Source organism: Pagrus major, chromosome 8 (genome assembly GCF_040436345.1).
Source record: "Pagrus major chromosome 8, Pma_NU_1.0".
In the NCBI taxonomy this organism is placed as follows: Eukaryota; Metazoa; Chordata; class Actinopteri; order Spariformes; family Sparidae; genus Pagrus; species Pagrus major.
The window spans coordinates 2,488,470-2,505,917 of NC_133222.1; the positions used below are offsets into that span (position 1 = coordinate 2,488,470).

General features: G+C 43.7%; 1 protein-coding gene across 1 annotated transcript; it reads right to left on the bottom strand.

Moving 5' to 3' along the window:
• Positions 1–1,525: 1,525 nt before the first annotated feature.
• On the bottom strand, positions 1,526–17,195 carry hyal4 (hyaluronidase 4). Its single transcript, XM_073471340.1, has 4 exons — positions 17,110–17,195; positions 7,767–8,756; positions 5,360–5,449; positions 1,526–3,805 (listed from the first exon to the last, which is right to left on the bottom strand). The coding sequence occupies exons 2-4, from the start codon at positions 8,721–8,723 to the stop codon at positions 3,311–3,313; spliced, it is 1,542 nt and encodes a 513-aa protein (XP_073327441.1). The 5' UTR covers positions 8,724–8,756; positions 17,110–17,195; the 3' UTR covers positions 1,526–3,310.
• Positions 17,196–17,448: the final 253 nt, after the last annotated feature.

A 17,448-nucleotide genomic window follows, 5' to 3' on the forward strand; every position in this document is an offset into this window, starting at 1 on the left:
TTTGGACTACAGCTCCCCTGAACCCCTCCACAGAAAAAGAGGAAACACGGTTGTACTGAGGAAAACTCTTTAATCGCAGTGCATTTACATTCAAATAACACTTTTCATGTGTTGCATAGTCCTTGTTGCATTTGGTTTACAATCTTCAGAGACAAAACACAGTTAGTGCAGGAAACAGTTACTGCAACATGAACCTGAAGTTCACCTGAACGCTTGTTTGAGATGAAAATACTGATTCAGTTTAAGCCAGGATCAGTGTGTCTGACGCTACATGTTTATGTTAAGAGACCAGAAAGTAACAGTCTACTCAGGATTTAAAATGCTGCAGGTCTCTGGTCTGTGATACATCTGGATTGTCCTCCAGAACAGTCTAGTTACAAACTTGAATGTGCATGTTTTCCCTAAATCCACCAGCTCCAGCCAGTCTCACCCGAGGCTTTTTCAAAAAGTGTGTAAAGGTGTTTTGAGATTGAGTGCAAAGTGTATTTTCAGAGTGACTGTGTGCAAAGTAAAGACACAAGTGGAAACAGACTCGATCTTAGTGGCACAAACTGAGTTGATACGAAGACACATTTGCTCTCGTAGGACAATAAGCTACATGACATTTGTTTTTACCTTTCAAACTGACCAATATGAGCTGTTTTCAGACCAAGAGTCCGGATTGATTTGTTTTCAGATTCAGTTTGTGGCTGAATGGAGTCATTTTAATTGTATGTATGATCTTTTCCTAAACATCACCAAGTAGTTTGGTGCCTAATCCCAACCACGCCACAACAACAGTCCAAAAGTCACAACCTGTCATAATATGTGAACTGTTTGTCAGCAAGCTTTATTTTGAAAGTCTAAACGGAAGTTACATTTATTGCTAACTTGCTAACTTTTCGCTGTGTCTGACCAGTTGGGAGCGAGAACGTGTTGGCCACTGACGGGAGGAGGAAGTTACGTCAGCTCCGTCTCCCAGAGTTTTGTAACCGTTGTCTCCAATCCTAGTGGAAGCGGACGTGATATCAAGTCAGAAAATTAATTATTATTGTTATTGTTTGTATTCTGGTGTATTCAGTAATGGAAGTTATATCTGCATATCTACAAATGTATGAAAACTCAGTTAACTTCATCTGCTCATGAAGGCTGAACGCTCCAGGTTCTTCTCATGTCAGGTACAAATGTTTGGACTTCTGACCTGCTTCCACTTACATTACTGCAGGAGACGATACTTTAACACCTTAAAAACGGGTTTAGGTTTAAACTTTGGGTTTGAATTGAAGCCACCGACGTAGGCAGGAAGCAGGCATAGACGATATTCACACAGCGGCCATTTTCCAGGTTGCAAGTCATATAATCCTATGGGATGTGACACATTAATCACATCATTATTTCACCACTTCCCAGATACAATATGTGCCATCCTTTACATCCTGTTCAGTGTTTCGTCACACCTACGGTCGTGTACATCAGCCTCAAAGACAGAGACACGACGTCCACAAGATGAGATATCATCAAGAACTGAACACATCTGATTCCTCTGAACTGAGATATAGTAACATTAACGTCTACATGATCGTTGAAAAAACAAACCCGACCCTCTATACTTGTATTTTATATAGAAAAGATACGTACTATTCTGAAATAGCACCTTCAACATGTGCACGCCAGGCTCAAATATGAGGCGTTTCCCTCGTAGTTAGTATTATGTAAGCAACAGTACAAAAAATAGATACTTCATGTATAATGTCAAGTAACATAACAGCTTATTGTTGAAAAAAACAAAACAAGCTTCGTGCCATTAGAAATAAACAGCAACTCTTCAAGGATGTCTTCAAAAACACAGAATGACCAAATATTAGTGATTATTTCTCCTACATGTGGCTGTTTGTAGCATTAGCACCCTTTGGTTTCCACTGAAAGGCTCGGCTCCGTCCTGCTGCCACGACTTACTGTGGTTTTACTGAACCAGGAAGCTTTTAAAAGTACAAAAAAAACAGAAACAATCCCTCCGATCCGATCCTCAATTGACATTCTTGGAAGAACTGATGCAGTTGTCGGCAGAAGAGGCAGAGCAGATTGTTGGCAGAAGTCAGAAGTTCACCTGGTCGACCAAAACCTTCACCTGTCAACACGCCAAAACCTCTGTGTCATGTAAAGTGCCATCACGCTCCCTGAAAAGGACGTGTTTTTTGTTTTCTTTTGTTTTATTTGTACATGTGTTACTTTTCAACACAGCAGCGGTCAGAGAAAAAAAAGGCTTCGTTTTCGTTTCACATTGAACAACTAATTAAAAAACGTTTCTCTCCCACTCAGCGGCGACCTCAGCTGAGCGATCATGTGTTGATCGGATGAAGTTCCTCTTTCGTTTACATTTTCAAAGACATTCATGGTTTCCAGAGGATGAACCCGACTGGCGGTCCCCCGACTTTTCCCCTAGCGTTGTCATTTGTGGATTTGAAGGGAAATGTCTGAACGACTGTTTGATAGATTGCCGTGACGTTTGGTTCAGACATCACAGACCAGCTCTGGATCGTTTCTAATCACTTTGGGGATCACCTGACTTTTAGGTCAAAAATCCAGTTCAGTTCTACCTGCAAAACTAATGTCATCACCATCAGCCTGTACAGCTGTTAGCATGTTAACATGCAAAACTGAACATGCTATAAACATAAACACAATACCTGCTTAATATTAGCATGTTAGCATTGTCACTGCGAGCATGCCGACTTCAAAGCACCCTTGTATCTAAGAACAGAACAGAACCACTGGGACGACTGTAGACGGTCGTCGTAGGCTTTCACACTGCGCTTTAGGCTACGAAAGCATTCACACTGGCACATTTCAAAGTGAGCAAACCGCCGACTTTAGCCTAAGGTTTGCTGGTCTTGCTCCAGAGCAGGGTTAGGGCTAACCAAGGGTCAACTATTAGCCGAGGGATGTTAGGATGTTATTTCTATAAGTCATCTCTCAGCTACCTGTGCAGCTGCAAACATCTCATCCAGGCAGGGAAACAGTCGTCAAAGACAACAACACCAGACGTATTTGAATCACTGAGCTAATGTGAGATGTTGGCTGTGAGTCAGCAGCCTGGAATCAGGCCAAAGTGCCAATCATTTGAAAAAACTAAACCCAACTATTATCAGATTCACAGACAGTAAAAAATAAAAAAACATTTGGTAAGTCTTTAAAAGAGGGTGGAACAATAAGATCCGGGGTTCAAATCCAGCAAAAACCCAGTCGGTCTTCATCGTAAATCAAACACATCATCGTCTCTGTGTTGAAAAGTAACATCTGAACACAGCTGCGTTGAATAATGACACCTGCATCATACGATCGTCTTTACTAACGATAAGTTCAACAGGAGCATCAACAGCATCAGCTGAAGGCTGCATCTGGTCAGCGGTGCCACACTCTTCTCTCCATCCGACCGTTCAACCTGCTCCTTCTCCCACAGCCACCTCTTCTTCTTGTCGTCCTCCTCCTTCCTCCACGGCCCGTCGTCCTCCTTCACCTTGTTGATGCTGTCGCAGCTCTCGCCCTCGTGGCCTTCGTAGCAGTGGCAGCGAAACCTCTCAGTCAGCAGCTGCAGATCGTGCTGCGAGTGCCACCCAGTGATGGTAAAGTCCCCATCGACGGAGAGACGGATGCGGTAGCTTTTGGTGCTCAGGTGGAGGTAATGGGGGGCGAGGGGGTCCCGGCGGATGCAGCGACCGTTCCCCTGGCACAGGGAGTCGCTGCAGACCTCAGCGGCTCGCGTCACGTTGGTGATGTACTGGCCCAGGCGGTGTTTCAGGAAGGCTTTCACCTTGGAGCAGTTGTACTGTGGAAGCAAGAAGTGATACGAAAAAAGAATAAGGACTCACTTTATCCTCACATATACATTTTTAGACTTGCTAAAGGAAAAAAACAGCAACAATAACTGTTTTTAAGTTGTTTTCTTTTAGGTTGCATAGTTCAATTATTTTATTAAGTCTGTAAAAAAGTAAATTTTTGAGTTTCATTCCCAACTCGAAGCTTTGGGATGGCGTCCGACCCGACCTACGATCCCAAAGCCTCAGTCTTTGATGGGTTGGGAATGAATCTGAAGTTGCATTACAACCAGATATCGTTCAGGAGCAGAGGTGGGAAGTAAGAAAGTACAAATACTTTGTTGCTGTACTTAAGTAGATGTTTCAGAAATCTTTACCTCAGTATTTATTTCTCTGACAGCTTTTGACTTATCTGAACTTTCTCCTCCTCACATTTTCAAAACAGGCTCAGTTAGCATCTGAGGGAAATTATGGATTATTTTTATTCCTTCCCAACATCACAAGACTGATTTCAACCTATCAGTGCACATCACGCACGGCAGACGCAGCGAGACGAAACAAAGACGGAAACAGACAGAGAGAGACTGGAATGGGGAGAAAAGGCATGTTAGTGTTCAGGAGTCGGTGGAAACCAAACCGAAGCTAAAAAGAGAGTTTTGAACTCAATTTGGACACAAACTCACCTGATGTCAGACAGATCTGTCAACGTCTTACCTGCCGGATTCGAACATCTGACCCCAGCTACTCCTTGTCCTAAAGCACAACCTGCTTTATCGACTATTTTACTATAATTGAGCCATAATTCACTTAATGAACATCATGCTGTGTTGAAGAAGCGACTGAGACCATAAACCCATCAGGAAACTGTTTACTGAGATAATAAATCAAGGGAAAAGTGGGGTCGTTTTCTCATAAGCTTACATAGAGTTGGACTTGTGGAGTCGCCCCCTGCTGGCCAATAGAAAGAATGCAGGTTAAAGGCTTCGCTTTTCAGACACGAGAAGCTCCGTCCATATTTAATACAGTTAACGTTAAGGTGGGTCGTGTTTTATGAAAAACAAATGTGCACAGAAAATGCTAAATTTATAAATAAGCGACACTCCCTGAGATTCTGGTGGTTTAGGTGCTGTTTGGATAAACTTTTTCCATGCAGACAGGACGACTGCACGCTGTTAAAACATGTGTATCATAGTTTTCAAAATGTCAGTGGTTTCACAACACACACCGACCACATGATGTCAGCTCTCTATTGTCTGACCATATTTACAGCTGTGGCTCGTCTGGAGTCCAAAACAAACGAAGACGGTGGAGAGAAGAGCGTTTTTAACTGGAAGGCGTCGGACATCATCTCTCCCAACGACTACATGATGGAGCATCAGAGAACATCTGACAGCAGATCTTCCACCACAGCAGCGTATATGACCTGTATTTAAATGTTCTTCATGTATCAGTGAAGGTGACAGAGCGAGTCGGAGGATCTTTTCCCTTTTTGTGAGACCAGCAGCTCTTTTCTAACAGAACGTAAGAGACGAAGAGTTTTTGGGCGAAGGTTAGAGGTCACTCACCCTGGACGAGGTCAGGTTCAGGTCTCCCCAGATGACGAAGCCTGCAGCTCCCAGCGCAGCACTCTCCCCGATGGTGTGGATCAAGTCTTTCTGCAGGAAACACACAGATGCTGAGGTCACATCACGGCCTGTCACCGTCACTAACACCAGCGAACATTCAGGGAACGTTTGGAGAAGAAGAAAGGATCTGAATTATCCAATAAAAGCTTTAAAATGATCACATCATGTTTAATAAATACAGTACATTTGATAAGACGTGACCAAGTCTCAGCTCCACGAAGTCCTCTGCACACTGCGGTGAATAAACGCCTCTCATAGACCTCAGCTCTACGCTCATGTTAACACGTTTAGATCGCACACTGTTATGTCGGTCTTGCTTTCAGGTGAGAAACACTGTTGTTACGATTATACACTGTAAATTTAAAGGCTGACTTTAATAAAGGAAACCGATGAAACCGATGCCATCAGAGTTTAATAAGTAAAGTAGCCTTTTACATTTAAGTTGTACGAGCTTGTAAGAGTTTTAACAACTTAAATAATTAGTCAGCTTCACCTGGTCGTTTAGAGGTAAACGGTTTCCTTGATTTTTAAGTCACGTTGTCAGATTTTACAATGTGGGAGTGTTATAATTACATAAAGACACCAATTTTAAGTTTTTAGTTGTTTTAATTTACTTTATTTTCTATTTGAAAGGGAACAACCTTTTTAATCACCATTAAATATATATATATATATATATATATATATATATATATATATATATATATATATATATATATATAATAAATAATAAAAAATATTTGAGTATTTATTTATACATTTTGTATCTGTGTGGTCTGGAGGAGGCTACACCTGTACTCCTGTATTGTATAATCACGATTAAGCACTTTCTGTGACCAGAGAGAAGAATGATGTGGAGCAAAGAGTCCGAGGTTCTGATTCTGTTCAAGATCAAGGTAAGAAAAACTGATTATTTCTAAAAAATGCTTTTTTTAATCAATAAAAGAAACAAACATCCACATTTGTCTTTTTATTTTCACTGTGAAAATACTGTGCAGGTTACCTGGTCGACATATTTCAACGGTTATTTGAAAAACTCCTTTCAGGTGGAGCGAGGAGGCTGGAGCTGCTGCCTTTCTGTGGATCTCCACTAGATGGCAGTAGTCAATAAATTCAAGGGAGATTGTAACTGTATGTAGTTTTATTTGATAACTTTAGAGCTTTTATTTGATGAAGTGACTCAGGAAACTGATCTTTTATGCTCATTTCACAGAGCGCCATCCTGGACTGTCGCTGTCAGCCTCTCCTCACCCAGTCGTCTTCTCTCTGTTGCTCATGCCGGTGACGTCACACAGACAGGTGAGTACTCACCTTGCATGCAGGACTACGTCACTCAGAATTGAGGTCAGGACATTCTCAGTGACACAATGTTTTATATTTATTGCATTCCTGTTTGTCTTTGTGCAGACGAAAGAATCAGTGCGCTTGTTCCTCATAAAAAAAATACATGACTGTTTTTTATTGGATGGATAATTCATCCCAGACATGACACGCTTAATTTAAAGGATACGTTCTCCAAATAATGAAAATTCAGACTTAATGCTGTGACGATGGAAAGTCGGGTGAAGTTTCGTTCTGCACAAAACATTTTTGGAGCTTCACAGCAAAACAGAGTTGCAGCTTTGAAATAGAAAAAACATAAAATGGCTCCGTACAGCTCGTCCGGCAAAATCCAAGTCTCTAAAATGCTCTGAAAAGATGTGTGGTTGAGTTTGTGCAGCCACTTCAGGCGCTTTTAGCTTAGCATCTACAGGGAAGATTTCAGCTTAGGAAAGGGTGTAAATAACATCTTCTCAGATCAATTTGGGATCTCTGGGCTTCTGGAGACTTGGATTGGACAAGCTGTTGATTTTTATGCTGCAACGCTGCTTTGCTTCTGCAGAAATGATTTGTGGACTACGAAACTTCACCTAACTTTTCATCGGCTTGGGGGCAAGAAGATAAAATTTATCAGTCAGAGTTACGTACGATTTAGTTTCAAGTCAAGTATTTTAAATGACTGTGAGAAAAGATGCAAATGACACTACTGAAGAGTGACTTCATGATTCTGCAAGGGATGTTTCCTGTTTATGTCAAAGTTACCACTGTGGGCAAGATTTTAAGAAACTTTGAACCATGTGTGCTTCAGTGTTGTTGTTTTTTTGGGAACTTTCAAAAAACTCAAACAGTCCATATATGTGTTTTCTGATGTGCCACCTCAGATCTTGGTTGAGGTTCAGGCTTCCATATTGAACATAATGTGACTCTAGCAAAGCTGCTGGACTTGTGACTATGTGGACATTAACTACTTCATTGTGTGCCAGCATAGTGCTGATGGGACAAACTGTCTGATGATCTTTGTTCTTACTGTGGTGAGGAAGCCCAGCGGATCATCTCGGTAGCCCAGCCTCAGGTACACGTAGGTGGGGAGGTCGTACTCCTTGGACGTCAGCGAGGCGACGCGGAGCGACTCTCGGATCCTGTGCTGGGAGAAGTGCAGGTTGCTGATACTGTTGGTGTGACTTTTCCTGATGGCCACGGACGGGAAGAGCACCGTGCTGCTGTTCCACAGCCACAGCAGCTCGTCGTTCCTCATCCTCTCCAGCAGAGGGCAGAAGCCCGTGTAGTTCTGTTCATGGAGGTTGTAATTGTGGCAGTCAGGGTAGAGGTAGAAACCCCAGAGGGTGTTTGGGCGAAGGCGTATCCCCAGCTGGATAGTCCTCTGCATGAACGCCTTGGCGCTCTTCTCAAAGCGGCGCCGTGCCAGCTCCTCCACCTGCGCCTCCGTCACGTTGACGTACGCCTTGGAGGTCAGCTCCTTAGACTTGCGCCGGTAGATGTCCTTCTTGTGCCAGTTACGGCTCCACTGAGGCCGCCAGAACTCCCAGTCGATGACGGCCAGGCCACGGAAGTCCTCTGAAGGGATGAAGTGGTTGATGTCCTGGTAGGCCTTGAACAGGTGCTGGTCCAGGCTGCAGTTCTGCGGCAGGCCGCCGTGCACAGCGACACCCTGTGGCGTGTAGTGGGGGTAGTAGCCCAGCCGGTTGGCGTAGAAGATGGTGACGTTCTGACCCGTCCAATCGGCGCGTGGGCTCCCGTGGATGTGGAACAGGCGATCGATGTTGGTGGAGACGTTGTACTTGATGGTGCACATGTCCAGCGGGGCGTTCCAGGCAGCGATGAAGGGCTTCCGGCCGATTAAGGGCAGCCTGGCGGGTTTCTGACCAAAGGCGGTGTGGAAGACCAGAAGAAGCCAGGAGCAGGTGAGGGCGACAGGTACGACTTGTTGGGAGGAGGATGCCCCGCCCACTGGCACCACAGGCATCCTGGGGTTCAGAAGGAGCAGCTGTCAATCATCCTGAAGAGAGAGAGAGAGAAAGGTTAGGGTCACAGTCACACAGAAGCGAACGGCCATCGACTGCCAGAGAAGTCGACCACACACATTTCTTTGCTTTTGGTCGAGGCTGTGACTTTCAAAGTTCAACAAAGTTGAACTCCACAGAAGCCAAGATACAAATTTGCTTCGCCGCTCGATGCAAATGTTTTATTTGCCTCTTCTTTTGCACAAAATAAAAGTGAATGAGAGGCGAATATTTGCCACTGTTAATTTTGCGTATGTGTGCGAGCCTCACAAAGGACAGCGAGAGAAAACTCTGAAATAAGCAGCGTAGCAATAGCACTCAACCTTTAAGATTCACGTGACCACTCGTGTTTTTTTTGTTTTTCCTTCTGCAGCTTTTCCTTCTGTCGGACTGTGATCTGTTGGACAATGAAAACATTCAGGCTTTTTCCAATTAAATGTAGCCCGATTTTTAAAGAAACATTTCAACTACATTTCTGTGAATTTACTGAAAAGAACAGGACGAGATTGAGTCGCAGTGATGATGATGGATCGGGAAATTATGTATGCACGGCAATTCTTACTGTCGAAGAGTCGGGTAGAGCAACGTCGAGGTGCGTTAGACGTATAGATCATCATATCGTTACTTTATCCAAATATATCTACAGACCAGCGTTATTATCGTAAACTCAACAGACACTACAATGAAAATAAGCAGTTTCGTAACCAAAAACTAAATAAAAACACTGAACTGAACTAAACTATGAAAAACTTGCTGCTGACAGGCCAGATTAACATGCGACATGATGTTGTAATGCAGTGCAGCAGCATAAAGGGCTGTAGTGAGGCTCAAAGCTCTTTTGAAGGAATAATCTAAAACAAAAATACAATATACAAGTAAATAATGAAAAATCTCCAGGGTTTGGACGTCCACACCAAACAGCCTGAGGCGTCATGTCTCCTGCAGAGATGCTGACAGACTGACAGAATAAGCAGCAGAGACATTAAACCAGAAGCCTTTAATGACTGCGTGAAGTGTTTCAGCCCGTCTGCAGAAGTCTCTTCAACTTCATTTGACCTTCTGACTGTTTTTATATTGTTCCCATTCAATGACTTTATGGAAGCCACAGCTGGATGAGCTCAACAGACAGCTCGTGTCATATAAATGAACTTCTGTTTAACTATTCTCGCTGTTTGCGAGTGTTGAAGTGCTCGAGTTACAAGCGCACATCGCGGATCATGAAAGCTTTAGCATTTGCTTTTACACGTGATTTTATGAGCCAATAGTTTTTCCATGTTCAAGTCTGTGGAAACATCTGGATGTGGAGATTCTGCACAACCGCGTACTGCAAGAAACTGTATCCACGTTTATTTTACAGCTGTTGAAGTTTTATTTTAAATTCCTGGAAGATCCCAAAACTTTTCAGAGAATCCAGAGATACATTAACATCAACAATTTCAGCTTCGTCGGGCGTCGTTTGCCGTGCAGTGTGCAGGGGGAGCGAGGGCCGGGCTGTTTTTACACTTACAGTGTGATCTCAGGTCGTGGCTTGATGATCGGACCGTACAGTTATCGGTCTCCTTGGTTACTATTTATCAGTATCCGTATTGGCCCCACAAAAAACATGATCACCGCCATCACCCCTGAACTCTGCGACGTGGTGCAGGCATGCGAGATGTCGTGTTGAGAGACGTGGAAGAGTTTAAAATTTGGGTCCACGTTCACGAATCCTATCGATGGCATCCTGTCAGTTTTATGTTCTGCAGTGGACTATGTTAAAATAAAACTTTTGCACAGATTGCAGTTAAATTTTCTCCCCCGTTGTGAATCCTGCAGATTTTATTGACCCCATGACGCTCCCACTTGTGCCACCCGCAGGACAAACCGTCTCAGACACTGAACACACTTCCAGCGACTGAAATAGCGCGAATATTTCCTGGTTGGAGAAACTGTCGACCAATCAGAGCTTTGGGGGCATTTTATTTTAATCTCCTGACCGTAAATAGCTCTTGGCTCATTTCCACGGCACCCAAAGGTCAGATGTCACAGAGAGGAAGTCAGTTGACACCCAGGGATCAGAACCAGGACTTCAGGACTGCTGCTGCTTTCCAGTCCACATCTAGTCCTCCTCTGACCAGAGCTGAAGCCTCAGGCCATAATAACAAGCTTCCCTGCCAAATGTCTCAGTGTTTGCTGTGTCTCTGCATCTCATAAACAGCCGGCTGAGCCAAACATCCAGTCAGACAGCAGACAGACCAATCAGACGTCTGAGTCCTGTACTTACGTCACTTTAAAGGTGCTCTATGTAACAATTTGTAGCAATTTACATGTATTAATCACTTCTTTATTGGCCTTATGTGATCGGAAAATGAGACCTTCCTCGTCTCTCTGAGTTCCCACTTATTACTTATTCTGCTTCCTGAACTGTTGGCACGAGGGAAAAGTTAGTCGGTGTATCTTGAAGTGTTTCATCTCTCAGGTTTCAAGACTTTAGCGAACATGTTAGCATGAGATACTGTTACTTATAAATCGTGGGCGATGCTAAATCGTAGGATTGCAGGAGCCTCAAGCGATGTGTTTACAACGTTCCCGAGAACAATCCGTCTAATCAGCCAACTTTTTAGGGATTCACGAATAAAAGTTCACCTTTTGCGACATGAGCCGATGTTTTTCAAAATGTTCATGTCACAATAATTATTCCTAAGACTGACATTAAATTTTCCAAACATCTAACCATTATTTTAGGGTGACAGGGCTGAAAATAAGACCTCATCAGTTTAATCTGAAGCTAAAAAAACAATCCTACATCTATTTTTCAAACAAGTATTGTTACGTGTTCATGTCAGCATGGTATCTGGCCCTATGAAGTCCTGTAGGCATTTTAATGTTCGAGTAAATTTATGTGAGCTGTTTTTTATTTTCCAATCTGAGTGATGTCGGTTTGGAGTCAAAGTCTTTTCCTTTCTTTGTGTCGCTGCCAGTTTTTGCCTGTAGGTTTGGAAATTATTCAGCTGCTGCCTTCAGTGAAAACAGATAATTTTTCAAAGCCAAGCATGCAGCAGTGTTACAGTAAACGCATGGATGTATGGCAGGATAATGGCTCTCGGTTAAGGCAGAAACTACTTCCATCTAAAGCCGGGCAGAGAGATGATTTGATGATTGATCTATTTGAGCTTGAAATCTCTAAACCCTCCTGATGGTCGGCATCAAGGTGTGACAGATGTCTACCCTCTGTGGACGCCGTCATCATGGGTCACAGTTTACGGATTAATTACCTCGCATATGCAACACAAGGTTAGAAGACACGGGTTGTGGATCTCTGTGGAGATCTCAGCTTTAACTTCTTGGTTTATTCAAGCATGAAATTATCAGAGGCATTGGAAAGATTGTGACTGTTCCTACAAGGGATTTTCCTGACTGACGTCAGAGTTATCACTGTCAGCAAGATGTTAAAACACTGACGATACCGAACCATCCACGCTACTCAGTCGACTGTCTCAAAGATTTATGTCCAGAGCCGAATGTGTCACGCTTCTACACATGTGACTGAAGCGTGAGCCATTAGGAGCCTGCGTAGATAGATGCATCGATTAAAATGGGAGCATATCTGTTCCGCATGAGAGGGATGTCGGGAAAACCCAGCTGAGATGCATCCAGTGTAGACGGTCTGTGAGCAGCAGCACACACAAGCTGCATGTCAGTGACAAATTCAACTGGCATTAAATGATTTTAAAGTCTCATTCCCAACGCTTGGAGTTAAGTCAGAGCGTCAGTATTTGACAACCTGGGAATGCAATCCATTGATTGGTTGTTGGTGTTCGATCTGAGGACCATTAACTAATCATTGACAGAAACCAGCCTCGGACTGTAGAGGGCCTGAGGAGCATGAATTCATTTTTAATCACAGGCACAAAAAAAAAACATCCATGCGAACCACAGTTTGAGTCCACCTGGGAGGCTGGACTGGACCGAGCCTTCATGTGCGGTAGTCGTTGGCTCCTATCGCGATTAAAAAGAGAAAGCAGCCTCAGATGAAATATATAAATATATTGGAGTTCATGTTTAAGGTTTGGCTTCTTGTCAAAGTGAATCATTTATCCTGAGGAGTTTGGAGCCGCGGGCCAGTCTGGCATCGATTAAGATAAGACTTTGTTGATGTCTGTGGTTCTTGTGGAACGGCTCGGCTCGTTCAACAAAAACAAGAAAGAGACAGTTTGATTTTCAGTGTCTCCGTTGAAAATTGGGGTGAATTTGAGTCGCAGTTGCCAGTTTCTGAAGTATGTTCGGCCTCTCAGCGATGTCCCTGAACCAGATGGCGAAGGGCAAAGGTCACGAGGAAGCTGCGAGGCAGGAATGTGGGCACACTGATAACAGGAAAGTTCATAATCTCTTATCTGCATGCTCACGCGAGGACTGAAGGAACGCCAGCTTTTATCTTTGGTGTTGGGCTGAGTGTGCCGCCGCACGACCTCGGCAACCTCAGGAGCTCACTTCACTGCTGTTACTGCTGGAATGTGAGTGAACTTCAGGCCCAGAGAAAAACATTTTGAACTCAGATGTAAATGAAGCTGACAGTTTGATGGAGGCGTTTCTAAGAGGAAGGAAAGACGAGAACACTCGGGACACGTTGAGAGATGCCAGGAGAGGAAGAAGCACGTCCTCGGTTTGATGTTTGGGAATCGAGCCGAACCCCTGATGGCGGGAACGAGGGGTCGGGAGCCAGATTAACAGATTCCCTCACATTCGCCATCTGTCACCTAAATATGTTCCAACACCGACCGGACGTCAGGGAGTCGCATCACTCAGTCTCACTCTGACTGCGTAAATGCTTTAAACACCGCTCCTGTAGCAGAACTGCAGACCTGTATCATAATTAGATAGCTGCATGTTGTCCAAGTCTCTGTGGAGACGAGAGCTCAACCTCAGCAGTGTTGAAACTCGCAGTACTTGTAGTGAACTGTTTATTTTATCACGTAGAGACGGTGGTGTTGCTTGAAAATATTATATATCACAGCAAACCTGCAAAGTTGGTCCCAGTTCATCCCTGCTCTTCGTTTTGCAATGTTTCCTAACGTCCGTATCTCTCAGAGAGTGACTGTGAAACGGTTCTGATGAAACGGTTCTGATGAAACGGTTGCATCAAGAACTCATAACAGAACTGAGGTGCTCTTTGTTCATAAACGGAGCTTTACCTCACAGCGTGAAGCATGACATCAGATTACACCAGCAGCATGGACAACGCTCAGGCGTCATACACGACATGTAATACATGTGACAGATAAAAGATCTGTGGCTGCTGCTACTTATATATATGTATATTAATAGTTTACCAGAATTCAAGTTGACGCATTTAAATGTCTTGTTTTATCTGACCAGCAGTCCCAAAACACACAGATAGTAATTTAACAATAAAATAATCCATCTAAAAAATGCAGAAAATCCTCCCATCATTAGGGGTGGTTGGTGTTTGGATGCCATGGTTTGCTAATACAACAAGGGATATATTAAATTTGCTGCCGCTCGTTTCATCTCGGTAACACGACTCTGCATCAGGACTTTCCGCAATCAAATGAAGCTGGCTGGACCGTGTTAACCGGAGCAGAGGAAACCATTTTGACAAATATTCCTGGTGACTGAGTGTGGTCATGATTCATGTTCCTCACACGACAGCCTGAAAAACAAAAGCTGCAGAACAGGAACCACCAAGGCCGAAATCTTTCCACTCGACGGAGCCAGAGCTAATCACAGCGCCTGCCTGGTGAGCGCCGAGGCTCCAGACGTCGCTCTGCCAGGACGAGGACGATTGGTGAGTTTGGGTTTGGGGCGGATGTGTCAGATGGAGAAAACAGATGGATGACCTCAGAGGAAGAGTGGAGACAGAACTGATGGAGATGAAATAATGAGGGAGGCAGAAAAACTATTTTTCTATCCAGGGACGAGACTCCTGACTGCCTTTGTTTTACTCTTCCTGTTGGTTTGTTTGGACGCTGCTCAGGATGATCAGTATTCAAGGTCCTCGCTTCCTTTAATGTGTACGAATGTATTTCTACCTATTTTATATGTTTCTAATTAGGGCTGTCAAATAATAACGATAATAACACGTTAACGCATATTCCTCTTAACGCACGCACGTTATGACCCTCGGCCTGCTTTGTAGTTTGGGAAATCAGGAGGCGATGCAGCAGTAACGTGGATGGGGAGCAGAAACAAACCTCCTTGACTTCGAATGACGGGTTCAGCTTCAATATGCCCGTCAGTTGTTGCTTGTTGGACTTGAGTTTGCCATGTTGTGCTGTCAGCATGTTTTCTGAGCATGCAGCACCTCTGAGGTTATTCTGGAGATTATTCTGGACAGTACTTATCGTTGTTTTGGATTGTTGCGACGACAATAAGCATATTTGTCCACTCCCATGTTGATAAGAGTATTAAAAACTTGAAAAATATCCCTTTAAGGTGCATTTAGAACAGATAAAAAATCAAATATGTACATCAAATATATTAAGATATGTATCGAAAGGTATTTCAGCTGTGAAAACTGCCGCTCCAACGATACTGGATTATTGAGGCAGATTCCAAAATCAGTATTTGATATTTGAGAGTTCAAAAGTTACACAAATGTGAGGAACAAACTACTAATTAATTAATTGTTAACGACTCATTCATACACTTTTGTGTCCCCTCAAGTAAAGTAAAACACACTACATGTTCCTCAGAGGTCCCAACATCACTTACTCTTTAATGTGCATCATCATCGACTACACAGTCCTGAATCAGGAACTACTCATTAACGATGCATTAATCATTAATCGTGCCTCACTTGTCTTTGGTAACTTTTATTTTCTCTATCTTTTCACTATGTTCATTTTATGACAGATTAAAGGTGGTGTAAACCCACACAGGTGTTTCCTGGCGGCTCGTTATGCTTCTTCTGATTGCAGGATTTTAACTTGTCGAATATTAAAAATGTAGCGCTGCTTTTATTTAAAGGTGCACTCTGCAGTTTTGAGTGAGACATTTTAATCAGAGGAGAAAGATCTTCATCAACTGATTTTTTCTTTTATGCCGAAACAAACTAAATAACTTAAAAACTGACCTTAAAGGACGACACAGTTTCATACTGTTTTACTTTGTTTATATGTGGCGGACCCTGCCACCTTTCTAGCTTCAAACAGTGTTCTGAGGACATCTCAGCTTGTGTTATTACCTTATCAATAATGTAAATATTAAAATTCTGAGTTTTCTTCTCCAAAACTACACAGTGCACCTTGAAGTGAAGGACCAGGATCCACCACTGGCTGATCTTTGGGATGAAATTGTCCGCTGATATCAGTCGTGCTGATGAATTGATCTGAAATGTTGTTGAATGGATTAAGAGAAAAAAGAAACGCTGCACAATTTATGTATTCCTGAGCAAACACTGACAATTAATATGATGTTTTTGCAGGATTTCATCCACAAAACGTTCAGTCTTTTCAAAATTAAGGCAACTAGGCTGCTATACAGATTTCTCTCAGTTATTTAATGACCCAAATAAAGCTAAATACAGTCACCCTTATAGTTTTTAATGTCTCTTGTGCTGCTGTAACATGTGGTTGTCACTACAGTCGCTCAATGAAACACCTGAAGGCGGCGCATCCTTCAGATTGACTGCCGAGCTGAAACCCTGTCAGCTAATCAAGACTCCCGGCTGCAGCCTGTGAAGTTTAACCTCAGACACGTTAACCCTCCGACAGACTGAAAAACCAACAAGATCCCATAAACAGAGAAGAACTTTTTTATAGCCGAACTTCAATCCGGCTGCTCGCTCTGACGTCCCTCGAGAACCGTGACCTCCCGTGTCGTCGGCTTTGCTTTGCTGACTGTTTACTGTAAGTCGTTATGAGTCAGAGCATCTGCTAAATGACTGAAACTCCACCTAAACGGGACCTTTTTAACGCCTCGGTTACAGCTGATGTGCAGCCTTGCAGCAGAACGTGAATGCCTGTTTGGTAAAAACTCCACTCAGAGACTTAAAAACAAAAAAAAGTGCTGCTGTGCATCTGATTTTTCTGAACCAGAGAAACCCTCTCCGCTGCGACGGTATTGTTCAGAGTCAGCCAACATTCCTGGCATGACAAGACGCTCCCCCCTCCTCCTCCTCCTCCTCCTCCTCCTCCTCCTCCTCATCCTCCCCCTTCCTGCATCAACCAAAACAGACGCTCAGACCATGCTGTAACACCCAGGGGTGCCGCCTCCCTCAGGGTTTAAAAATACACTTTATTTTCCTCTGCAGAGAAAAAAGCTGCTGAAAAAAGTTAGACTAAAATTTTTCATTTTTTGGTCTGATAACAACGAGAGAAACAAGATCTGTACCTGAGTTTAACAGCTCACCTGCAGATGCCACACACCGACTATTAATTAGCAGCCCGGGGAGGGAGGCGGGGGTCTCTGCTCCGGGGTCACCGCAGGGGTCATGGTGGCCCTCTGCGCCGTACGTCCCAAAAAAAGGCTCGCGTTCACTCCCTCTGTCAGTCTGACACACCAAGACTGCCATCCTCACTTATATACAGCCCGGAGAGGAGAGGAGAGGAGAGGGAGCAGAGGGAGGAGAAAGCTTCACCACCACAACACAGCGATTAGAGAAGAGAGAGAGGGAGGGAGGGAGGGGGTGAGAGACATAGAGACACACAGCAGAGAGAGAGAGAGAGAGAGAGGCTTTAAGTCTCTGTG